Here is a 26399-nt window from a genome sequence, read left to right as displayed (position 1 = left end):
CCAGTTTCAAAGAAGGTGTACTGTATACACGCCATTATGCTAATTCATTTAAGGATATGAATAAAGTTAAACTTTTTTGATTTGACTTGACTTGATCTTTGTATCTTTTGCCGACTACCTTAAGAATATTCAAAGCACAACAACATCATGTGTATTCACAATAATGTAGTGCTTTTTATTAAAAAAACAAACAAACAAAAAAACAAATATAAAACAAAAAGTAAAAACCAACAGCATTTTTCATGACTTAAGAATCATAATTACAAACTTTTAACGAGTGGAAGAAGTTTTTTTTGACAAACTGTACACATCACAAAATGTCCGCCAGTCTGCCATTTACAATGCTTGCATCTTATTTTGTGATTGTCTAAAAAGAACTAAACGAATCACACAAACCACACAAATACAAGTACAAGCATCATACAATGACTGCTATCACAAAACGGAACCATTTCCTATTTGAAAGAAAAACAAAAATAATAACATGATATTGGGCTGACAGCTTTACTTTTGTTTCTGTCACCGTTTAAAAATATCATAACATTTTTATGTTGGTTTGTTTTTTTAGTGTTCAACACTTTGCAGCAAAAGACAAGGAGTACATTTCTCCTCAAAAGTAATATTATTAACAATATTCAGTGACAAAGGTGTCGTTGCTGAGTCACTGTCATGTCCCAATGCCTTCTGTGTCCGTTTGACATTCTTCTCGCTCATGCAGTACATAGATGAATTTCATTTATAGGCAACAAAAACTCAGCTAAAGTTTTTATGTCGTCAGGACAGTTACGGTGAGATTTTCTGGACATTAAAAAAATCAATTTCCTCCGAGCTTAAGTGTCTTCATTATAGTAATACAAACGGAAGAAATTATAATATTATCATTATTATAATAATCATAATACATTTAGGGCTGAGTCCTGTACAGTACAATAATAAACAAAATCCATTTTCAAGATATTGCTTTTGGAGACACTCCTCAATGTAAAGTGTATATATTTACATAACTTGGCACTGTACAGCTTCCCGTTCCCTCTCTCTCCCTCCGTCAGTGTCTCATTCTCGTCATGTCTCATGTCAGTTTACCGCACTGGGACATTGCAGGCTGTCCCTTTTTAGCAGAGGCATTTGGGGGAAAAAAAAGAAATCTCATCAAATATCACATTTCCTATTTCCTTTAAAACATTCTCCATGGCAACCAGGAACATGGTCTAAAGACAAAAAAAGATCCTAAGTCCCTTCCCCTCCCAATATACAGTATACACCGCCCCACCCGTCTCACAGAATATAAGAAAATATGACCATCACGATACATTTCATGTTAAGTATTGTTTTCCATAGTTTTCTTAAAACTGTTAATTGCCATCGAGCCCTTAATTTTTTTTTTTCATTTTTTTTTTAAAAAGGTATATCTTCAAGAAATCTGGCAGAGTACAGACACACAATAAGTGTGTACGCACGCACACACTCGCACGCAAGGCAGTCGGAGAGCACGGCTGTGTAAGGCGTTACAGTTAAAGCCAGTGCCCCCCCCCACGCCTGATTTAGTTAAGCTGGTGAATCATGTTACTTCAAAAAAGAGGGGCGAAGCTGACTGCCTCACAAGAAAATAAAAATTAAAACCTCAACAAGACACTTTGACTGACAAAAGCGCACACTCAATCCCCCGCCCCCCGTTACTCTAAAAACAAACATACCCCCCGGCCTCTTCTGTTCCTAAATGAGTTACTACAGTATAACAGGGAAAAGATAATAGACTTTTTAATTTGCTTTTTTTTTTTCAGACTGCATCATCCAATACTGTGAGAGTGTTAGTGTGTTTTCATTATAGATACATTACACAGAGCTTCACAATATCCATGGTACCAAAAGTGCAGTTCACCACCCCTGTTCTCTTTCTCACGAGCAGCATCTGAGCACACCGCTCAACTTACATTTCTACTATACCATTTCCCCCGCTCGGTCCTGGCGCTGTTCTTCTCTCATCTGATACATTTTGTCATTGCAGCTAGGTCCCACTAGGGGGAACAATTCTCCAGCATTCACATTCCCACTGACTGAAAGGACTAACCACCACCACCCCCCCCCCCCCCCCTCTATCCACCCCTTTTCAGTACCACTGGTTTTCATTTCTGATGCTTGCTAGTGGAATACATCTACCCATGTCTGTAATGTTCAATGCATTTAAGTGCATGGGTTACTTCTCCTATGTTCATTTAAAAAAAAAAAAAAAAACAGGTTTTGCATCATACTACTTAAATAAGCAAGAAGTCTGGGTCTGCTCTCTCTTCGTGCTCCTTGAGAACTCTTGAAAAGCTGAAATTGTCATGGAGTCAGCGCTTCCAAACCCCCTCCACCCTCTCAGAGTTGAGATGACAGTCTTGGAAGAGGTAAACTGGAAGAGGCCCCCAGGGATGCATTGTGGTCCTTAATGGTCAGACGACCGACAATGCTCATTTCCCTTCTTGCTTTTTCTCCATTTTCTGCCGAGTGCTCACTAAGTGAAAGGCAGTGTGCTTGACAGGCACGTAGCGACATTACTTCCTCCCCACGAAATCACCGAATCCGAGTGTCCGTCGCCGTAGCCGCCGCCCTGCCCCCTCCTCCAAGAGATATGTGACATCTATGGCTGTTGGAGTAACACAGAGAAAGAGGGAATTAGGAGCTTGGATAGATACAGCTGACACACAGGATGTTATATCAAAGAAACAATACAGGTAAAGGCAGACAAAGGTGTCTCTTCTGTCACTGCTGCTTCAAGCTGCTTTCAAGTGCTCAAAAATCTGAGTCAGAAACAGTGTTTCTAACGGTAAGCCTGAAAAACTGTGCCCAAAAATGTCTTAGGTCTCAGAAACCACCTATTAGACTTTAAAGAGGTGTGTTCAGGTGTCATTCTGAGCAGGAAGGCTAGTAAATTCAAGTCTGTCCTTTGTGAGATATAATCTACGCCATTCCAAGCTTTAGAATACTCCTTTGCTCTTGTTCCAACTTTTCATCCACAAATAAAAAGCCCAATTGTTTCACAATCTGCTCGTTTGACACGTTTTGTCAGTAAACGCTTCCTCAGCTCTTCCTGCAGCTGCTTTACGCTGGACATGACACGGTGGTGCCATTAGAAGGGTTTCACTGAAGCAGCTGCAGGTATTGCATTTAAATGATTAGGCAGGTGATATTTCATATCTTTGGTTCTAATTACAAAACACATGAAAAGACTAAAACCAAGTGTTTTGGTCTGCCCACTGGTTCCTTCTGAAGATGTAAATCTTTAAAAAGTTAATTTACTGTTGCTCTATACTGTTGTGTAACAGTTGGGCATTAAATAGGGAGTAAGTAGCCCATTGGCTAGAGACTGATCAGTGGAGGATCAAGCTTTGGCAGCAGGATGGTGTGTATGAGACTGACTCAAAATAGATAGTGTCTGCAGTTCATTTTTGGATTTTGGACTTCACTTCGAACAGTGAGATTAGCCACAGATTTGACGTGAAAAGTTGGTCTAGATTAAGATACTTTTTGGTAATACTGTCAGCATATGAAAATGTAAAAAAAAATGTCACAGCAAATGATCTGAAACTTTAACCCTCATTTATTTGTGGACCTACCCCCCTGCTTTGTTCCCGGTCCCTCACCATTCTTGCTGGGCGTTCTGTGCAGCAGATCCAGCAGAATTTTGTTGAGTCGTTCCCTCTGGGCCTCCCTCCTGCCCAGTGCTGGGTGGTGTAACGGCGAGGATGCTGAGGAGGATGGGAGCTCGAGCAGCTCTCCTATCCTCTCAGTGGAACCCTCTTCCAGCTCCTTGCGCTCCTCAACCTCTTGCCCTTCCTCTTCCTCCTCCTCGTCTTCTTCATCCTCGTCTCCCTCCCCTTCTCGTTCCATTCTTCTGGGCTTCGTTGAAAGAAGTTCAGGATCCTCCGGAGCCATGTCCATGTCATCCTCCACCCCTCTACCATCTTCCACCTCGGGCGGGAAGTCGTCACCCCGGTCGCAGGGGGAGCCATCGTCCTCACAGCCTCCAGCTCCTTTGGGTCGTTCGCTCTTCCAGGCCGAGCGGCCCCCGTTCCTCTTGTAGTTGTCAGGAACATAATGAGGCTGCAAAAATGTCCAAATCATACCCAGGTCAAATAGCGTTACCAAATACTTTTCAACATTTCACATAGATGACTTGAGGTTTCAGATAGTTAAGGTTTAATAAACAATGAAAACCATTAAGATTGGGAAAATCACCTTTAATTTAAGTTTCCTGACACAGACCTGAACTTTTTTAACGCAGCTTTGCAGAGTAAAAGAACTGCTGCAAGTATTTAGTTAAAGCTGCATGGGTTGCTATCATATGTTAGCATTACAATTTACAACAGGCATAATTAGTCAAACAAATTGTCAACATGCTAAAAACAACGCCAAAATTACAAAACAGGTTTTTGTTTGTGGTTCCCTGCAGGCTCTTACTATGTGGTTTGGATATGTAACAATAAACCTGTGTGATTTTCCACCACTGTTCCTGGTTAGCCCCACCTTCGTCTGTGATTGTGCTGCAGGCAGCCTCAACCCCATGAGAAAGATACGGTGCCCAGGGGCTGTAATATTACCTCCACTCTCATCAAATCTTTCAATGTTACAGAAATCAGTAATAGATCCCAGCACAGCAGCCCAAACCCTGTCAGGACCCCCATCACTCTCACCGAGAAGTCTCTCTTGGGCGTGAGCCGCTTGGGGAAATGGTTGAAGGCATATGGCTTGGTGCAGACTGGGTAGCGGTTACGATGGATCTTGTAGAACAGGTGAGCCGACTTGTCCAAGCGGTAATCACAGATGTACACATCCTGCTCTTTCACACCCTTTGGCCGCCCTGCATGGAGACAAGAATTTGGCATTAGCCAAGAACTGCTGCAATTTATGTCGCTATAAAATATTTGAAGAGCAAATGCCTGTAGATTTGTTCTACTGTGTTGGTTAAAGCCTGTCAAACTGAGATCTAAGACATAATGGGATTATTAACCTTCATTTATCAACACTGTCCCACTTCTTATTCATAATTACACACATTAACACGTGGGATCGGACAAGCAGATCTGCATTTTTTAAATAGTTTTTTCCCTCACCCTTGCAGTAAGTGTAGAGATCGAGGACACAGCAGGTTCCCACCACTGCCTCCAGGGGGATGATCTCGTAGAGCGGCATGCGGAATAACTCGTTCTGGTAGAACCGCCGCGATGGAGAATGGTGTGTCTCATGAGGACGGAAGTAGTGGTGGCCAAAGGCAAACCTCTCACCCCTTTAGAGTTAGAGCGGATATGGTCAGCATATCACAAACTGTGACACCACTTATTGAGCACTTAACTATCACAAGCAATTACAGCTTTACCTCTAACTTTTCTCACTACCTTTACATCATCCTGTTGAACTTACTTTTCATTCTTCCAGAGTTTCTCTATTCGGAAGATGTCAAGTTTATCTCGGTTGATGTGAGACAGGAGTCGGTATGACTGTCTGACAGGCTGGCCCTCAGGTGTGCGTCTGCTGTCTCTCATCAAATACACACAATCTCCTGCACACAACACACACACAGATACTAGCAGGTTAGTGTCAATGGGAAACTTCAGAAGAAACTGACTGCTTTACACCAAAGTCACCTGATAAATATAGTATAACATCTCGCTTGAGTGACAAGTCACATTTAATGGCAACAAGATCGCACAGCAAACCTTTTTTTTTTGTATTTCATTCACTTCAACATTGGGACATATTAAGTGGACTATTGTCATCGTCACCATCATCATGTTCTATCTATTGAAAACTTAAGATTTAAGCGACATGCTATCAACAAGTAGCTAAAAATCACACACCACTGCTATAATATACAGATGGGACCGACCACATTCAGCATCTGTGATGGGTGTGGTCATAGGTGTGCTCTGTTGCATCTATAACCACATCAACATGTCAGTAGTAAAAATTTAACCAACAAAGGTCAAATCAACAAAATTTTCAAGGACTGTTAAACTGCTCTAAAATTACAGAGACCACACCTTTCCGAGCATTTGTGAGCTCATGACTGCTTGTTTCTACTGTTTCTATACCTTGATGCAGCAGCAGGTCATCTCTCAGGAGGCAGATGTAGTACACAGAGCCAGCCTGGGCGTAGCTGGGCTGTGGTATCATGGGAACTTCCTGTAGTGACAACAACACATGTAAGCGAGATTAGAAGAAGTTGGTGGGATATTTGGCCTAGAAACAGAAAACATCAAGTTCAGTATTCACAGCTGTTGTTTGAAGGGACATATGTACCCTGTCTATAGGCCGCGGGTCACACTGCTCACACAGGTAGTGCTCCACCTCGGTCTCCAGCCGCATACAGTCAAAGTGCTGCCACACCTAGAAGAACAAAAATTGTTGAGTCACATGAAAGTAAAAAAACTGCTACTGACTGCAACTCACTCTTACTGTATCACTAACGAGGACAAACACATTTGTATTAAACTCCTCAAGGACTAGTGGTTCACAATTATGGTTGCTCCATCAATATTTGGAATGATCCTTGTTTTCTTTATCTAAAAATGACAAAAATCTCCTTGACAAGTTAGGTGAAGTCTCAAGAGAAACGCACTCATTAAAACAGGTGCAACCTTTCACACAGTAAGACAAAAACCAGCTTTCACCAGCTTTTATCCAGTTGTATGTGTCTGACACCTTTTTTCTTACCATGCACTTTTCACACTGGATCATCAGGCCTTCGTCCTTGTACATTCCACAGATGCAACGGATAACGTCATCGTCCTTGTCGTGGGACCCCGGCCCTCCTCCATGGTGGTGGTGGCCATGGTCCCGCTCTAGTGAATCCGAGCTGTCGGCCTCGCTTGCGGTCTCGCCCACAATCTCGCCCACGATCTCATCAATCTGGACAGCGGCTTCATGACGAGCGCTGTAGTAGGCTTTCCGTAACCGACACACGTCCCTGCCTACCGATGACTTCCTGCCGTAATATTTCTGGGAGAACAAGACAGTGGTGAGTGCAGCTGCTTTATTTGTTTGCAAAAACACGGCACAAGGACAACAAGACCTCAGCATAAGGAGATGACATAAATCATATCTGAGGCAGAAGAATGCACATTTGACTCCAGAATTACACCCTCATTTCTCAATCACTTAGACAAGGCTTCAAGGTGATCTGCCTGCAGAACTATGGGCTGTTCGCTGCAGAATAAACGTCACTGACACAAAGAAGAATTCAAATCTGCCTTTGCAGCTGACAAAAAAGTTCACCCTTGAAGCAACACCCTGTAGCTCTTAATTCAACAATAAACCACATCCCCCTCAGGCTTTTTTCAGTCTGCCAAAATGGGGCCTTGGGACCAAAGGGTGAATGTAATTTAGACATCCACTTCAAGCTTCTCTGACTGGAAGAGTAAGCTCCTCTGAGAGGTTTCAAGTGGCACTTGTTTAAACTGCTACGCTATACAAATGTAAATCAAAAGGACCTGCAACGTGTGCACAGAGGATCAGGAGTCGTGAAGTTATATCCCATTTGGGAGTTTTTTGTGCATGAGAGAAGACAGGAAGGCAAAGATTGAGTGGGAGGAAGAATGTGTTGAAGCTGCACAGTAACAGCTTAAATTATCATTTTGATGAGGCTTTTTGATATTGATTGGGCTCTAAGAATCTGGGATCATACTCAGGAGTGAATATTGATGAAAACTGGATTCTGCAGCAGCCTTGGCCTTCATGCAATCATCATATTAGTCTTTCTGCTGATTGTTGGCATGAATACACAGCCAGATCTATAACACCGATTGAGCATCTAGTTTGCAAATAAGATACTTTTCAAATGATAGATGATGACCCATTTAACTAATATTCAAAATCAGATCTGACTTAGTAGTTGTTTATCCTTCATTACCAGCTAATAGTTTCTACTGCAGCGACTTTCCCAGGGGACCAAGAGCCTCCTGGGGAACTTAGGATCTAAACCTGTGTTCTGACATGAGGAACTCTTGCTCCTGAACAAAAGCTAGGGTGTGAAAAACATCCCTGCTCTGAAACAAGTACTTTGTGATGGTTCAGGAACTATCAAGGTGATGCTTTCACGGCTTAATATCGCTGATTAGTAAAAACAGACGCCACGGCAAATACGACTTGTGTCACTTCACAAAACAATGAAGCACAGGATGCAACTAGTATTGGTATAAGGACGGGTCTCTTTAGAAAAAGAGATCCTGATCTCAATGAGACTATCTGTTATTAATGTTAAAGAGCAAAATAAAGAGAAAGCGAGTGAGCGTACAAACAAGCTGGAAGCACGAGGGAAAGAGAGCAAAGGGAGCAGTAAATGAGAGAACAAAGTAAGTTAAAGGAGAAATAAAACTTAAAAACTCTAAAATACTCTACATCTGCCAGTTACATGTGTTGCTCAGCTGATGGAGCTATTAAATCATGTATGAATACAGACAAATGCTCTTTCTGCAGTCCTCATTGTAGATAGCAGGGGATCATTAACGGTTGAAACACCTGCCTACCTCAGCATTGCGGAACACTTTGAGCATGTCTGTATCGAACGCTTCAACGGTCTTGTAGTGGCCGGTGAGGATTTGCTTCTCGATGGTGCTCAAGTCCAGCGGGTCGGACACCTTCTCATAGTACTGGCTGTTCCTGATGATACACAAAAACAGCAGGGTTAGTCTCTGCAAACCTGGTTTGTCAACTAAAAAAATACAAAAAAACAACAGTAATTTCAAAACCAAATACATCAGAGTATCGGCAAAACTAAGAATAAGTCCATGTGTCTACAAATACCATGAGGGCGTTAGTGCCTAGCAGCTAAAAGAAAAAAAAATAATGAGCTGTTATTGTTTTGACACCAAGTGATTACTATGAATACTGGACAAGAATCAAAGCACAGGCTGTCACGGCTCAAATGCGTGGTGGAAGATAAACTGTTACACTATGTGGGTGCTGTACACTGATAGACCAGATAACACATTAACTCTGCTGTCTGGAAAATAGTGAAACATTGTGAATAAGCCAGTCGACATGCGGGTTTGCACTCTTACCTCTTCCGCGATGGAAGGTTCACCAGCGGAGCAGCAAGTGTCTGGCCAGCTGAATCTGAGGTAATGCAAAAGAATAACACTCATGTCATCGTTTTTTAATTACAGAGCCTTATCATTTACTGAATATTAGATATTACTGACAGATGTGTTTTACAGGCCTGGCCAGAGCTCAGGTCAGCCTAGAAGTCATATTAATAAAGATATTTAATAGGCAGGTAGGGTACATGTTCAGCACCGTTAAGGCAAAAGATATACATTATGGGTTGCATTAAAAAAAAATTACTTTTTTTATTTTTTTAAGGTATTTTACCAAAACTCTTAGGTAAATCAAGTGAGTTACAGTCAGTCAGAATGATCAACAAAGGTTCGACGCTTTAACACTTGGCCAAAATTGTATTACAGAAAAAAATACTTTCATTCCCGCCCAATATTTGCCTTCACAGTCAGAGTATTTGTGGTAATGCTAATAAATGTGAGTGCAGATTATGATTGAATGATCTGTGTGCAGCCGTTTAGTTTGTTTTGACCAGAATTTGGCAGATTTCCAAAACTGAAATATTTTATAAACCAAATAATGTAATATTTTGTCTGCTGCCAGTATTTTATTTATACAATTATTACAGTATTTACAGTTTAACTGTATACACCGTCTTTCCAGTCTTTCTATTATGTTAGAATTTCATCCAAACATTTTAGTTGAAGCGAGCGATTGAATGAAGGATATAAAACAAATGTGAAACTGGAAATATTTCTCCACAAAAGAAACTAACCCTTGTAGCTGGTGATCATGTCACAAATCTCTTTAAAGATGTGTGCAAGACGAGCAGTGCGTGTGACTTCTGTGTTTTCCTCAGCAGCGGCGAGTCTCCGTGTACGGACCGACCGTGACGTCTGCAGGGCCGAGAACTGCGTCAGGAACACATCTGGAAACCAGGGATGAGCAGAGCACATCAGGTTTTTAGACAATTTTACTTAATTTCAAATCACACACATTTCAGTTACGTGCCCGGCAAGGTGTGTGCAGCTTTGCTGCTTTAGCTAACACCTCTATCACTGTACATTTCAACTTACATTTCTCTTCATTCGTTTAAAGCTTACACTCACCTGACTTAATGTTGCCGTCGTCACGGATGACTCCTCCCCAGCGTGTGTAGATGGACAGGCTGCTGGCGTCCCTCTCTCTCTCACCCTCTCGCTTCAGCAGCTCCTGTTTCTCCCTCATCTTCTCCCAGTTCCTCAGGAGAAACACTCGGTGCTTCAGCACAAAGTTTCTGGTGATTGAGGGGGAGAGGACAGGAGTGTGAAGACAGCTTGTGTCTGTGGGTGCGAACATCCACTCATACCTCACTCAACGTGTCAAATGGAGTTTGCTCTCTGACGAATGTTCTTCATTATTCTATAGGCACTGAGATTGAGAGCAAAAATTGCATTCTTCTGATTTAACTTGCACTAAATGTAAGTTCAGATATTTAACCAAATGCTGTCTTATACTGAGATATTTCACATCATAGTTTACATTAACTTCTGACTATGGATGCAAAAATATGAAATCATACTCTACCATCAGTGAAATGTGCATTTTTTAAATCATTTGTCAAGATGTTTGTCACTTATTTGAAAAAAAAAAAAAACATCTGCTATAATATTAGATTCAGTATTCTATTTTGTTCCATCACAGTACATTTGAGTAAGTGTTTCCAGTGTGTTAATTTGTACAATGACAAACAAAGCATGATCATGATCACATGACCGAAACATGCTTCATCATTTGCTCTGTTACAGTTGTGTTTCTCTTATGTGTCGCTTGTGTGTGTGTGTGTGTGTGTGTTTACCTCTCTCTGTTGGACATGGGCTTCATGAGATGAGGGTAAAACTTGCTGCTGTCACTCGACTCTTCCTCCTGCAGTTAAAGAAAATTGTACTGAAGCATCGATCTTAATGGGAAACACCCCTTCATTTATCAAAACAACGTATTACTCCAATTTTCTTTTACAACTTCTTCTCAAGCTTCATACTTAAACCCACCATGTGTGTTACTGAAAGCCTATATTTAAAATATACCAAGACATCATTTTTAGGTCATGTGATTCAGGCCCTAATTCAAAAGTACACCCTTTAAGATATTCTGAGTTACACCTTGCGGCCCACTATGAGTACCTCAGAGACATGTTCATGGCCTACATACACACTATACCTGATTTTTAACAAGACTGTGCCAGACTTGGGCAAATCTGTTATCAACCAGCAATACCAACAGATAACAATAAGCTATATTTTTCACTCAGAAAATCTGAAGCAAAAAATTATGATATAAGTCTTTAGAAGGACTCTTTTTCTGAGGAAATTTTGCTATAAAAAGGTTGCTTTTGTCAAACAAAAGCACTATACAGTCTGAACTACTACTGAACTGAAGTATCTTTTATGCATATTCATCACTCACTCGTTTCTTGAGCTGGTGTTTTGACTTCCTCTTCTCCTTGAGTCGACCAAGCCGCCGAGTCCCTCCTGTCTTCCCAGGTAGGCCATTAATACGCTGGCTTTTCCCTCCGATGATGCCCCGGCAGCTCTCTGAGCCGCACTTGCACACTTGCTGTGGAGTGGAGAAAAAGAAAAATAACTGAGCTGCAGCCGGCGAGAAAAGGGCCCTGCTAAAATTGAAGTAGCTGTGATTACAGCTCTGAACAAAGTGTTATTCCATGAAAACGGTCGCTGGTGCTTCACCTGCTCTTCTGTGTTGAAGGAGTGGAAGTTGTAGTCATAGGTGAGCTCAGTGCCGCTGCTGATGTCCTTCAGAGCAAAGAGACCAATTCTGTACACTCCATTCACCGACCTAACACAAAGGAGACATAGAGAAGAGAATGAGTAAGTGCTGACTTTATCTGTAACTTTTTAAACTTAATTAACTACAATTATATTCCCCTTCTTGGCTAAAGTGTGTTCTGACCTGGAGGCTACTGAGTCTTACAGTCAATTTTAAGAATAATACTTCAATAATAAAACTTCATATACAAGCTTATTTATTTGATATATACTGATGGGAAATGTCATCAACCAACACAGAATCACTTCTTCTAAAAGGTTCAACCTATTATGTAACACACCCTAGTTCAGCTCAGAACAAAAATAAGGAAAAATATTGTCAGGTCAGGCTTTCTGGTCAGCAGTGATAGATTTTGACAATGATAAATGGGGGGCACAAAGTTGCTGTAAAGCTCAATTTGGACTTTTCATGTTGACTTTTTATCCATGGGTTCGATCAGAAGTCATACACTGCCTACATCTGAAACAGACTGGACAGCCTTGTATAAAAGACGTATAAATAACTTACATCCTCTCCATGATGTCAGCTTTTCAAGTTCCTGTCTTGACTTCAAACGTAATAATTAAATATTGATGCTAGAAAGACAATTAAATTAAAGGCATTTTAGAATTGGAACAAAAGAGAAAAGGACTGTCCTGGTTTTCATTTGCCCAATTTGGCAACTGCTCAGCACGTTGTAATCCCTGTTTTGCTCCTTTCCAAATGAAGCCGTGCTCCAGCCATTCGCCATTCTTCTGAGAATAAAGCGCACTATTCTGTTTGCCAGCCACTTGATAATTTATTCCTTCTATAGGGGTAAAAAGCTGGTTCAGCGCATTGTCTTCAGGCACTACAGCTGTATCTAAGGCCCTGCTGCATGTAATCTCTCTTCTGTGACAAGATGGATGACTCGTCAGGCTTTGTGCTGAAAATCCTCCATCCTTGTGGAGTCTTTTATTTCAGCCCAGCCACTCTATATTACACGCACAAACGTGGACTTTCACATACACAGACCAGCGCCCTAGATTATGAGCTGGTCTACGCTGGAGGCCAGAGGGTACAGTTTGATAGTCGACTCTCTCAAGGTCGTTAGCTGTCCACAATCAAATCCTCTGAGGGTTAAACTGCGGTGATACATGGTGCAGAATCACTATACACAGGCCAACCGCAGCTAAAGGAAAACCAAGTAGGTTTCACAAAGTACAGTCAGGCACAGAGAGGCCTGTTCAGCCAGGTCTCCGATTGCAGTGGATTTAGCCATGCTGTGAGAACAATCCCTCAGGAAACCAGTGAATTGTTTTGGCGTGGTGCACGGCCTTTAAGCCATTTAGGTCTCTGAACGCTGGCAGAGTGTGGCTGAGGTGATCTCATCAGATTACCACCACACAACCACATTAATAAGGTTGGGGTTTCCAGGCAGAGCTTTCTCATTTACAAAGACATGCACCTGCTACACGTGTCTTTTAGAGCTTGTGTAAGACACCGAAAGTAGGACAACACAACATTTCTTAACATTCACTGTGACTTCTTATCCGTTTCCAAGGTTAAAGTGGTTTTACTGTGCATCTGTTATAAATCCACACAGCTTCAACAAGCTTCTAAATATAACTAAGAACTTCTGCCACAATAAGGGAATCTAACACCAGAACCAACAAGGCCACATTTACATCCATTAAAATACACACACACTCTTTTAACATGTACACACAACTTATAGCGACAACATTCACCTGTTGTAAGATGTTGTGTTGTAAGATGTGTTTGTTTATATATGCCTATGTTGCTGAGGTTTTTTTCCCGAATCCCACACTGTGTACGTGAAAACATACTTGGCAATAAACCTGATTCTGATTCTGATTCTGATTCTGATTCTTAACATGGTTATAGATTAACCCCTGTTCTCTGACAACATGAGTGAGGTGCAAAGAATAAGAGAGGTGTAGCAGAACTTTTTGTGGCTCGGGTGGCCTCCTCTCTATTTGGATCACACTGCACCAAATGCATTATTTCTATGCTGAATATCTTTCCGGCCCACTGTGGTACTTTCACTACAGTCGGCATACATCTTACAGCGAGAATAAGAAATTACCCATCTCACCCGAATCATCAGGCGCACAAACGGGTAGCAATTAAGTGAAACTGCTTAGATAACGGGCTAGTCTATTTTCCAGTTCGTTGATCTTAAGTGACAGAAGCATTTAGAAAACAAAATACTGAATTTTCAAGCTGGAACATTTTCTAATCAGATTCTTCCACTCTCCTCTCACAGCCATTCCAGCAAGACTCTCAGCTTCACTTGTTTAACACTGTCTGTCTCTTTAACTTAGTCTGCAACTGCTGATATACCTGACAGCCCTTAAATGGTAAACCCTGCTCTTATAGTAATCCTAATGGACGTTAACATTATCAACTGTGTAGCGTGAGTGAATGCAGTATGCTTTCTTTGTCATCAGTCAAACAAATACAGTTTACACCAGGTCTGGCTTAATTATCCGCCCAGTAACAACTTCTGGCAAGTGCTCATGCTTGCGCCTGAAAAGGCTTAGCCAAATCTAGGTTTTGGTACGAACCCAAAAGCACCACAAGGACATCAGTAGGGAACTGGTTTAAAGCTGCCATGACACCCACCACTTCTGCATCTCACAGTTGGGTTCACAGCTGTGGTTTATGAAGCGTGCCTCATTGCCCATTCGGTAGCTGTCGATCACCATGCCGCTATCCAGGTTTAGACAGTAGTGGCCACTGTGGGAGAAGTACTGCTCCATCATACGATTCCTAAAGCATGAAAAGAAAGAAGCAGCGGAAGATTAAAAGAGAGACTTTTATCCATCCCCATGTCTAAATAAGACCTGAACTGTGCAAGTGAAAAAGGCAGACATACAGACAGACAGACACAGAATGTGTTAAATGTTCTGGCATCCAAGTACTTCTTAGGACAACTTTTCAACAAGAATATCTTGCATAAAACATCTCACCTGAACTCCTGTTCGCTAACCACCTCTCCCAAGTACTCGATGATAAACTGTCCGGAGCGGAGTGTTTCCTTGGTGCGGATGCCCCATCCCTTCCCCTCAGCACGGAATCGCTCCAGACACTGTACCCACTCATGTCTCTGGATGTGCTGGTTGTCACAATGCTCACCACATGGACATGTGCTGGGAGAGCATTCAGCAAAGCTCATCCTGTGGCGGAAAAAAAGCAAATTGAAAAAATGTAAAACATGAAATTATTTTTTCTTGACACCATGTTTACCCTCTATTCACATCTGTTTCATAGCTAAACAAACAACTTTCCAGCAACAATCATTGAAAAAAAAAAAAAAAAAAGACTAAAAGACTAAACCCGAGTACTGATTTCTGAAACATAATCAGATTGATTTCCACACTGGCTGTGCTGTGTCTTTACCTATTCAGGCAATCATCCAGGCAGCCTTTTTCGGTCGTGCCCTCAGGAGTTCTACAGTTACATGTAGTTGTTTCATAACCAGAGAGAGGCTTCACATCCACATAGACATCTGTGACACAAACAGGGGATTACCATTCCACATTCAAAGTTGTGGCCAGCAGTGGGAGCATTAAGCATTTTTAATCCCTATTTTGCAAACAGCGCATTTAACTAATAACACGGGCAACAAAAGTCAAAGCAACCAAGGCAACCAATGAAGCACATATCCCTAAGTCCTGTGAATTAAACGAGAAAAGAGGTAACAAAACTGATCCGGTTACATTTTGGCAAAATCCTTGGAACAAAGCCAGATACTCACTCGATCTGATCTTTTTATAAAGGGGGACATCAGGCCTCTTGTAAAGCTGAAACACAAACAGAAGAGTGACCACAAATGTGTTTAATGACAGGAAACATACTTAATGTGGGTGGATCACTACTGGGGCTGCAACTTTTGAAACTGCCCGTTAGCCTTTCACTCTTGAGCATGGAAAACCCCTGAAAACAATTTGTGCTCGATATGATTGATCACCTGATCATGTTTCCACAGCCATAAGATGTCGTAAGGCAACTGGAAATCAATGCGCTTCTGTCTCAGGTACTTCCCTGAAAAAACAAAGCAGAGGAAATTCAGACAAAGAAAATAAAATTGAAATATAAAAGGAGAAAGAAGGGAATGACCACATACGTGCATCACACTTATATTCACATACTGTATGTAAATGAGACGTTCGACCTCTTGATGATAATTTTGTCGCGTTAACATGGCTTAAAATACAGGCCTGTGGTAACTGTAAAAGAAGTTATCTGCTCCTAGAAACAAGTTTACTGAGTTATGTGTATAATTGTGATGAGTAACCCCAGAAAAACTACAAAACTGGAACAAAACTTTTTCTGGGTTGTAAGATGAAGAAGAAAAACTTCAAAAAGTTTATTCAGCTTCCTGAGAAGTCCAGCTCTATGCTTTATGTCTGCATATGGAAACATGAGTTTTAAAAGACTGGTCTATCAGTCTGGTTGTAATTACATGCTCAAATCCTGTGTTTTAAAAATAGGGGGTGCAGTGTAAAAAGTGAGACTCACCAACATGTATAGGAGCTGGAAACAAACCATACTCATGTTCCCCAGGTATGTATTCTAGCTTCTCTTTCTTTAGCTGCAGAAGCTGGCTCCGGGGACTACAAGGGTGTGGAGAAACAGTAAAATATGAGGAGGATGAATCTCAGACAGTTGTTTACTGGTATTTTGTTTAAGATCTTGTTGGTACTCACTCTTCAGTCTTGTACACGTCAGAGTAAAGCCCCGCCTTCTGGAACTTCTTCTTTGGAGGTCTGGCTGCTCTCTTCTCCCGTTGGCTGGTTATGGGCATGGGTGGAGCTTGTTCCCTGGAGACGGTGCTCGGGCGTTCCGGGGAGCAGTGGCCATCTGGCTTGCTTTCCATTGAGCTAAAATTAGAAGCATGACTTGGTTTCTAGTGACGACTGGACTTATTAAATGTTCCTATATATACCAGCACTGAATCCCAACATTAATACTCACTGTGAATTATTGTCTGTGTCCCACAGCTGAGACTCTTGGGTATAAAGGTGAACAGTGTGGTGAAAATTTGCTTACCCACGAAAGTGCTGAAGCTCCTCCTGAGTAAGCCAGCTTCTTCCTGTTCCAGTTCTGGACCTTGCCACCAGGTTACCCAGGTTCTCCTCCCTGTCTGGCAGTCGCTCCTCAGTCTCTTCTACCTCCCCGTCCTCTTCTTCCTCTTCTTCTTCCTCATCCCCTTCTCGTTCCCAGTGTTTCCTCTTCTGGCCTTTTCTACGCTGTCCCTGGACTACCGACTCAATAGCATCTGTCACGGTGTCCCCCTCCCACCCCCTGACCCCTGCTGGCCGTTCTCCCCCTCTGTCCCTGTGCCGAGCCTGATTCAACTCAACGACAGGGGGTGGGGATGGTGGCGGGGATGGTAACGGGTGTTTCCTGGGACGCCCGGGGCCCCTCTTCTTCACCACATTGTTTCCTGTTCGAGCCTGTCTCTGCAGCTTCTTGGCCCGTAGGATTTTGTTGACATGGTGCAGGCTGTGTTTGGATGGCTGTGCCCGATGGGAGTGGTGGGGCAAGGAGGCATCCAGGCAACAGTCCTGAGAGGGAGAGAGGCAGGAGGAGGAGGCAGCACCGTGGGAGTGAAATAGAGAAGGTTGGTGATGGTGCTGCTGTCGGTGGTGCAGGGATCCTTCGGGCCCTTCAGGGGTCGGGAGGGCAACACCTCTTGTCTGAATACTCGATGACCCTGGACAAAGACGCAACAAATTAATGCTGCATATGTATCAAAACACACAGCTCACATTCTTTCTCAGCATTTGTAAGTTTCCTATCTTTTGATTCCTCTCGATCTTCCTTTCCTCTCCTCTTATCTTTTTTCCTCCTGTGTCTCACCGTCCCGAATTTCTCACTCTTTCCCTCATTACTCTCTTTGCCTGACCTTAGAAAACCCTTTGTCCCTCTATATTACTACAGGTTTCTTATGCTGACTCTTGTCCTGTAAGAATGTTGACCCAACCCATTCCTCCAAACCTTCAAACTTATATCACTCCACTCTATTTATTTTCCACTCACTTTCCTTAAACATCTTCTTAGCCCAACAGCCCTTCCTTCAGTTTACAAAGAAAGAAGTGTTATTCCTAATCCATACTCCCGATTCATTCATTCTTGTTGTTGTTGTTGGTTCATGTTTAATTTTCAATTTTCTATTTTTAATAAAGAAAAGTTTGCATATTGATACAAAGAAAAAATGCAGAAGGTTAACTATAAAAGACTTAATTTAGATTAATACATCTATACTATAACAGTTTTATTACGGATATAAGTCTCAATACCACTATAAACTGTCAGTGAAAAAGGGTTGTCCCATATCTAGCTACCCATAAAGCCTAGCCACAGTGAATTCAGGGAGTCCACGTTACCGAAGTCACCTGGTAAGACAGGGTCAAGGCAGGAGGACTGATTAACTAGCTTATTAGAGTGGACAATAGTTTGAACTATTTCCTGACCCCTGGCCCATTCCCATGTGCAGCTTGTCATAGGGCATCATGCATGATGTGAAACACGAGTGGAGTGTTTGGACATGTAGGCTGAACATGGCTTATGTAACAGTTGCTGATGGAAACATACTTTGTTTTTTCTTTTGTTGACTTGGAAATTAAGTATTCAAACCTTCTCTTTATTCTACATCTTATTCTTGACCTCCCTTACAGACCTTTTCCCATGTCACTCTCTGCCCATCCCCCTCTGTCAAAGTGCATCTGTCTACCTCCATCCTTCCACACTTGTTTTGTGTGCCAGCCCAGTCCCCACCTTTGGCCCCCTCCACCTTCATGATGCAGTCTGCGACCGCTGACTGACCCCACGTCTTGAGCTCTAATCCAGGATTACCCTGTCTTGGTTTGAACTGCACCATGCTGCCTCTTACAGCTTTCCATCTCTCTTACAGCCATGCACATAAACACAGGTAATGCTCACATACAAACCCTACCACTTCTCACAAACACATGCACACAAACATATCATTCTTAATCAGGGGGCATTCAGAGTCACACTGATGGAGCAAGTCCACTGCTGAGGCACTGTGTCTTACATCAGCAACATAAGCTCAGCCCAGGTGCCGGGTGTACTGAAGGGTAGGACGAGGCCTCACATTGTGGGCTTTTGAGGCAAATGTCTACTAAATATAGCATGTTAACAAAACACTCCACCCCTACTGTAAGATGAGCTCTGGCAGAAATGCTATATCAACTGTGGCCAATTGTGGCCTCCACACTCACAGCGGAGCCAGTTTACACATGCTTTTTTTTTTTGCCAGGCCCGTAACCACTAGTAAGAGCTACCAAATGTCAGACAGTGTATGCAGAAAGGATGTCACTGTGTTTTTGAAAGGGTCTTTTTTCACTAAAATAAGTAGCCTGTTCGACTTAGTATGTTCTTTGTTCAGACGAGGGACAGCAGAGAGGGCTACAGAGACAGAAATGATAGTTTTCCAGTGTTATTTGATCCAGCCACAATTGAGGTATAGATGGCTCCAGTAGTAACCACTACACAATTTCTCAATACTATAAGGGATTTTCGACAGACATACAGGCTTCACTGAACAAATATAAAGAAAGATTTGAGAGCCAACGTGCTGTGCCGTATGGCAACGTATGAAGAAGTTATTGCCAGAATACACAGTCCTGGAATCAGTGCTGGATCTAAGTGATTTCACCCTGGACCCATTTCACCATAGCTATGCCAAGTCATAAAGCTCATCAGACATCAGCCAATCATATTCTGCCACAGGATTCTTGATATAAGTGCATATTAACTTTTTTTTTTTTTCCATTTTTGGAAATTTAATTTGTTGCACAATTGACTCCAATAACCTTTCACAATGTCAAAGTTACTATTTACTTTCGGTGAAAGGATTTTCTGTGCCAAACAGCTCATTAAACTCAAAAACCTATAAAGCTACATGAATGATATGGGATTCAGTGCAGTGTACACTGTACAATGTCCAAGCAAATAAATGCAAATAATTCCCTGCTGCTGTTGTTACTGGTTACTATAGTGGCTCTTCTTTATTTTAAATTACTTCTGCAGATACTGTTGCATGCTGTATATCAGTTTGGCAGTGGATGTAGTCTGTAGACACATTATTCAGATTACTTTATAATTTAACTCAACCAAACTGGACTTACCCAACTCTCTCCTCTCTGATGATGTTGAGCGGTCTTTCCTCATCGGCCTGTCCATGCGGGAAAAGCTAGAGCTCTCTGGGACTACTTCAGTCTTCCTGTTCCTGCCCCCCTTCAGCGTAGTGCGGGTGAGGGCAGAGGCAAACAAATTGGTATGGTTTGGAGAATCATGGGCTCCAGGCTCTACATCCTCCGTGGGGGTGAGAGGCTCCTCATCCTCGCTGTCCGAGCAGCCTGCTGGCTCTTCAGCCCGTCCATCTGAGAAGGGACCCTGGCCAGGCGCCACATGACTCCGTGAAAGCTTAGAGTAGTCTGCTTCAGAGCTGCCCATCCTGAACCAGGACTCTACTGGGTGGTGGCCTTTTGAGCTACTACCCAGTGCAAGTCTGGAGGGCCCTAGACAAGACATGGAGCTCTCTTTGCGCTTGTACCTTTCTGCAGATGAGGATGAGGAGGAAGAAGGGGAGTTGGCAGAAGTGGCAGCAGCTTGCTTGCTGGAACTGGCACTGGAGGTGTCTCGTCCAAAGCGACATCGTTGCAGAGACTCTGCCATTCCCAAACTGCCAACTCGCTCTCCTTTCCCTGATGCTCCACTGTCAGAAATCCCTGCATTAGCCCGGCTCCCTGATCCACTTCTCGCTGCTTCCTCCCTGTCCTCCTCAGCACAGCGCTCTCTGTGTTTGTGCCTGTGCTTGTGTTTGTGGTGCCAGTTGAAGGAAAGCTCAGAGGACATGGGTGGGTACAGGACAGGGGACCTTCCTCCTCCCAGGAACTCCTGCCTAATCAGCTTATGTTTTTTCTTGTGAAATTTGGAGGGGTTCAGCAGGAGATGTGAAGGGTGGTGATGATGCATATAGGATGTGGGGGGAGGAGGGGGGAAAGAAGGTGAGTGGTGAGAGTGGTGGGATGGGGCTGTGTGGGGAGACTGGTGGTGTGGGTGGGGATACAGAGCACTAGCTGCAGGATAGCCTCTGTAATAGCCCAACCCCAGGGGCCCAGAGGAGTAAGGAACACTGTAGGAGGGGTGGTAGAAGCCTCCACTGGAGAGTGGGAATCCAAGCCCAGGTACAAAGGGAACCTCAGACATGGACTCCCTCAGTTTCGGAGGCCGTCCCCGTTTCTTCTTCATGTCTGGTTTACGAACATAGTGCAATGGGTCACAGGAGTATGCAGGATGGGAGTAGAAGCTGCCAAAGTTAACCCTGAAGATTGTAGGCAGGAGGTCCCTGTGGACATAATGATGTGGAGGAGGGCCACCTGTGCCTCCTATGCTACCACTGGCCCTGCCCCCCACCCCTGGCACTCTGCTTGTTCCTGCTTGTATTCCTATTCCACTGCCGAGCCGGTGCCCCGTGGTACGGTGTGCTATCCGTATTTCACTTAGTCTCACGACAATCTCATCCAGCTCAGCAAGAAAGTCTGGGTCATGCCTGCGGGAGCGCAGCTGCAGGTACTTCTTCTTGCGTTTCCTTTTCTGTCTCTTTAGCTTGTCATAGCCAGGGCAACCATGGCTGCGGCGTTTACACTTGTGCTTATGTTTCTCCTTGTGTCCCATTAAGGAGGAGGCAGGGGCTGCTGGGTGAGGTCTCCGGGGATCAGGTGATGACCTTGCCCCATGGGGTGACGGAGAGGGTGAAGGATGTTCCATAAGCATCGTGGAGTGTCGCCGCCTGCCTCTGGAATTAAGGCCAACCCCTGGACCCATAGTCGAACCGATGACCCCTGGCATTAATAATCCACTGCCCATCCCGGGTGGCATCCCAATTCCACCCAAGCCCCCTGCCCCCCCAGCTTTCTCACCACGGTCAGAGGTGCTGTTATTGTCTGTTCCTATACCACTGTCACTGGGCACTGTCTCCTCACTGTGTGACTCACTGACTGGTGATGGAGTGGCTTCTTTTAGCTCACTGAGGGGGGCAGGGGAGGTGGGATGGAGCGGCCTGGGAGGGGAAAGCTTATGATAATGGTAGTGCTGCCTGTAATGGTGGTGGTGATGATGGTAACCACGGCAAGATGACTTTTTCTGGGAAGCTGCTGTGGCCATAGATGATGACGTCGAGCCCAGCCCTGGGTTGCGAGGATTAGGGGCCGAAAAGGTCGGGGGAGGGAAGGAGAACGTGCTGTGGCTATGATGGGAGTTTGAATAGTGAGTATGACCTGCAAAGTGCACTGAGCCTGGTTCCACAAAGCTGGCATCGCTGATGGGACTGTGGCCTCCACTAGACTGTGAGAGGGAGGGGGAGGGAAAGACCTCTGAACCAGAGAGCTGGTGCTGTTGCTGGGACTGTGACTGATGGTGATGGAGAGGAGAAGTGGTGTTAGGGGATAGGAAGGGTTCTGGTGGTGGCGTTGAAGCTGTGGCATTAGTCACTGCTTTTGGTTTACGACCCCTCCTCTTACCCATATATATTGTGCCCTTTTTACTGACATTAATTTGCGGCCCTAGTTTCCCCCCAAAAGAAGCAGCCAGGGAGGACAATGACTGGGTGGCAGCTTCCACAGAGCCAACCACACCACTGGTATTGCCTTTAGGGGCCTCCTCTGTTCTGGGCCCTAACAGGATTTGACTGAGAATACGCTTCCGTTTCACACTTTTCATTTTATTGATCTTGCCTATTATAGTCTTCATAATAAGCTGCCCGTTTCCTTTGCTGCGGAACCGTTTGTCTCCCATGTCTCCTGACTCTGGAGCCAGCGTGGGAGGCTGACCCTCCTGGGGTAAGGTAGGGGGAAGGCGCTTGGGACGTCCACGTTTTCTAGGCATAGGTTTAGGGGGGTTCAGGTCCACCTCTGGGTGAAGAACAGGGGGGTCCTGTTCTTCTTTGGACTTGAGTAAAGATGAAAAGACCTTAGAGGGGGCCAGTTTGTTTGGTGGGTGCCCATGGGCCAGGGCGTCAAGCCTTGGCATTTTGGACTTTGGCCTCCCCCTTTTCTTAGGCTGAGGTGGGAAGAGCTGTGACACTGGACTTTGTGGCACAGGATTTGGTTTGACCTTATTTGGGTTGGGAGGCCTGCCCACTGGTCTTTTAACCGGTGGCGATGGTGTTTCCAAGCTTGAAGATAAAGGCATGGTGGTTTTGCTGTGGTCAAAGGGACTGTCCTGACCTGTTCTTTGACTCTGCGTCTTGTTCATAATACGGGACCAACGTGGTTTCCTTCCCCTGCGTTTTTTAAAGGGTTTGCTGTCCTGCTCTGCGGGAGAGTCAATGGATGAATCTGGAGAATCATCTCTAAGGGGTGTGTGTGGGCTTTCATCACCATCTGGCTCTGGTGGAGAAGGTGCCCTTTGTCTAACAGGCTCAGGGGGACTGATAGTGCGACCAGGTCGGCTACTATCCCGGTTGGGACTGCGCTTACTAGGACTAGAGCTTTTTCCCCTCTCAACTCGCAGTGACTGATTACTAACCCCCTTGTCTTTCCCTTCTGTCTTTCCTGTTCCTGTTTGGGGAGGGCACTTGGTTAAGTCTCTGGGGCTGTCCCTATCCTGCTCTCTCTCACTTGCACTGCTTTCCTCTGCCAGGGCAGGACTCTCACGTGCATGGTGTCCTTGTGAGGGAGCAGGGGAACCCAGGTGACTCACAGCACTCACTGTCCTCTGCTCAGCTGAGGTGGTGGAGGAGGATGAAATGGGACAAGATGGCAAAGATGTGGTGTGAGGTTGGCAGTGAGCAGGACGTGACTGTGGCTTAGAAATGCTACTGTTGCTGTTGTCATTGTTGCTGTCCTTTGACATAGCTGACAGGCGGTTATTGCCATAGATCAGTGCTGGGCTGCTGCTGCGACTACTGCTGTTGCTGCTGCTCATGTTCATGATGTTGCTGATGTTGTTACCGCTGCTACTTGCTTTCCCAGCCCCATCCATGTCCTCCTTCCTCAGTGGAGTCAGGCTGGGTGAATTTTCCATAACACTGTCTTTGTTCCTAGAACCATAGGGCCGACCAGGTGGTCGTGATACAGGAGGTGGTGGAGAAAGGTGGACCATTCTTGAGTATGTGTTCCTATTGGCCATGGCCCTGTCTCTCTGCTTGGCTGTGGGGGCCATAAAGCCTGAGCTTGGGAGAGGAGGAGTGGGGTCAATCTTTGTGGGTTTGGCTGGCTTTGGGGTCTTTGATGGTGGGCATGTCGCTATGAGTTGAGCTAATTTCTCAGTGACTGTGGGTGCTCCCCAGTTTTGGACACCCTTGTCCTTGTCTCTCTGACTTTCAGTGCTGTAGGTGTATTGAGGTGGTTTAACACCTTCAAAGCTTGGTTCTTTTGATGCGGGAAGTGGTGGAGAAGGTGAGGATGTCCGGGGGTTGAGTAGTGGCGTCTGTGTTTTCTTCAGGGAGGGATGTGTTTTACTGTCTGGCGGGGGGCGGTGAAGGTTAAGAGGCCTCTCAGATGTGGTGGTGGCTGCCTTTGTGTCTGGCTTTGCATCAGACTTGCAATCCAACTTTGGTGGACCCTGGAAAAAAAAGACAAAACCAGATGAATTAGGAGAATTAATAAAAATGAATAGGTGTGTTACAATAAAGGAATACAATGCCAATTTTTTAAAATTAAATGGATGTATCTTTATGTTTTTTCTTTAACTTCTTGAACAAATTTTTAAGTCATATACTGAAGTCGTATGCTGATATCTAATGACACGCCTAACACATCTGGACAGAGACACCCACAGCTGCAAGTACAAACTATCAATCAGCCATAGTTTTCTTTGCCCCTTTACAAATTTCACTTCATTGGTAAGTTTTTCTGTCAGAGCTGCTTCCTGGTCATGCCCTGGGGGGGAAGTTACACTCAACTCAATAACACTTATCAGGGTCAGATTGGGGACAGAGGGGGAGAGCTAGAGAGAAGGGTCATGCAGGGGAGGGGGTGGAGAGGACATGGCCAGGCAGAGACAGGGGATAAACGACACAGACGGAGGGAGACCGGAGGGGGCGGTGAGTGATGAATAGAGACAGGCCAACAGAGAAAACAAAGAATACTAAAGAACAATTTATGCGCTGCTCTTTATCTGTGCAATAACATGGTGATTACTAGGGTAACCTTGTTGTGGACCTCTGCCTCACCAATGAGCAACTGATGAACATTTTAAGGAAGTGAGGTAAATAAACACAGGTATGTACATTATGTAAATTAAATATAATACACTGCTAAACATGCTGACTGTCAGTACTGAATGTTCTCCACTGCTGAATCAAAGTACATAAATTGACTTTGTTCACCCTCCTCACCCTTTTTGCTGGAGCGCTCCCATTTACTTGGGAGGGTGACAGGCCGGTAGTGCTGGCAGGAGGAGGAGCAGGAGGAGGTGGTGTAGGAGCTTTAGCGGAGGGGGTTGATGAAGATGATGGGGCTGGTCTGTTGACGCTCGGACTCTTCTCCCTCTCCTTTTCCCTGCCATGTGAAGGACTCTGGCTCTGACCACCTGGTCCATCACCTGTAGCCACTGCACGGTTTCCACGAGCGCCGCCTCCTCCTCGCCCTGTATGCCTCACAGTGGCCCTGAAGGCTGGTCGGCACACATAATTCTCCAGGATCTTAGGTGGCTTCTTCATGCGTTTCGCTTGAAGGCCAATCTTAAGTTTGACATTGCCCTCTGACAGGCTGCTCTCTTTGATGGAGAAATGGGACTGGTCACCACTGGCACCTCCTGGACCACCTGCGCCCGCCCCTCCTGTACCAGCTGAGACGGTGGCAGCTCCCTCCTTCTCTCTGTCTCGCTTCTTTTCCTCCTCCTCTTCTTTCTTTCCACCTCCTCCCTCCTTCTCTCGCTCCCCTGTGGGAGCACCTGAGAGAAGAGGAGGAGGAGTTGCAGTTCCCCCCTGAATTTTCTGATCCATCAAAACCTACGGGGGTGTGTAAGTTTACTAGGGAGGGGATGTTGTGGATACCAGGTAGGTTTTTCTGTCAGGGGGATGGGATGGGGGTGAAGGGGGAAAAGGGGGAGGGGGATAACGGCAAGGGTGAAGCTCTCCTTGTTTTGAAGTGGCTTCTTTCCCCTCCTCGGCAGTCCAGCCCTCTTTCTCCGTCCTTCAACTGCAGGAGTAAAGACAGGTAAAGCAAGGAGAGAGAAGGAGAGGGAGGATGGAGCAGACAAAAACAAATTCCACATTAGTCTCCGCAACATCAACCAGACACTGACAGTTTTAAACAGTGCCCTACAACTGAGACGTATAAAATGTCTTGTAATGGATGATGGTGCAAAGCAGATGGAGGGCAACAATTTTTATCATCTATTTGGTTAGAGGTTGTCCTTCATCCTGTCTGGGTGACTTTTTATGGTGTGTCCGTCCTCACAGCCTACAACAATCTGTGACCTATTTACACAGCCAACGATCGTCTACCTGAGAAATGTAACTCAAGGCTCAAGGACTCCAAGTTGTCAACCCGAGAACTATAAAGCCCACAACA

The 26399-nt window shown here is 44.5% G+C and overlaps 1 protein-coding gene across 2 annotated transcripts; it reads right to left on the bottom strand.

Annotated features, from left to right (window-relative positions):
- Nucleotides 1-150: 150 nt before the first annotated feature.
- Nucleotides 151-26041, bottom strand: LOC139617528 (histone-lysine N-methyltransferase ASH1L-like). Of its 2 annotated transcripts, none has more exons than XM_071473686.1 (25): nucleotides 25220-26041; nucleotides 20004-24444; nucleotides 16897-17563; nucleotides 16554-16727; nucleotides 16366-16460; nucleotides 15815-15888; nucleotides 15602-15647; nucleotides 15244-15352; nucleotides 14814-15020; nucleotides 14467-14613; nucleotides 11760-11868; nucleotides 11479-11628; nucleotides 10871-10938; nucleotides 10143-10309; nucleotides 9809-9961; nucleotides 9039-9093; nucleotides 8505-8637; nucleotides 6694-6978; nucleotides 6280-6366; nucleotides 6072-6162; nucleotides 5401-5539; nucleotides 5094-5266; nucleotides 4674-4840; nucleotides 3597-4083; nucleotides 151-2626 (listed from the first exon to the last, which is right to left on the bottom strand). In XM_071473686.1, the coding sequence occupies exons 1-25, from the start codon at nucleotides 25826-25828 to the stop codon at nucleotides 2535-2537; spliced, it is 8925 nt and encodes a 2974-aa protein (XP_071329787.1). In that variant the 5' UTR covers nucleotides 25829-26041; the 3' UTR covers nucleotides 151-2534. The 2 variants fall into 2 exon arrangements, with proteins under 2 accessions (XP_071329787.1, XP_071329788.1); XM_071473687.1 differs by having other exon boundaries at nucleotides 3624-4083.
- Nucleotides 26042-26399: the final 358 nt, after the last annotated feature.

Source organism: Trachinotus anak, unplaced genomic scaffold, assembly GCF_046630095.1.
Source record: "Trachinotus anak isolate AG129_WGS33_773 ecotype Australia unplaced genomic scaffold, CSIRO_AGI_Tana_v1 ptg000092l, whole genome shotgun sequence".
NCBI lineage: Eukaryota > Metazoa > Chordata > Actinopteri > Carangiformes > Carangidae > Trachinotus > Trachinotus anak.
Note: the sequence above shows the minus strand (reverse complement) of the source record. Positions and strands in the feature narration are given on the sequence as shown.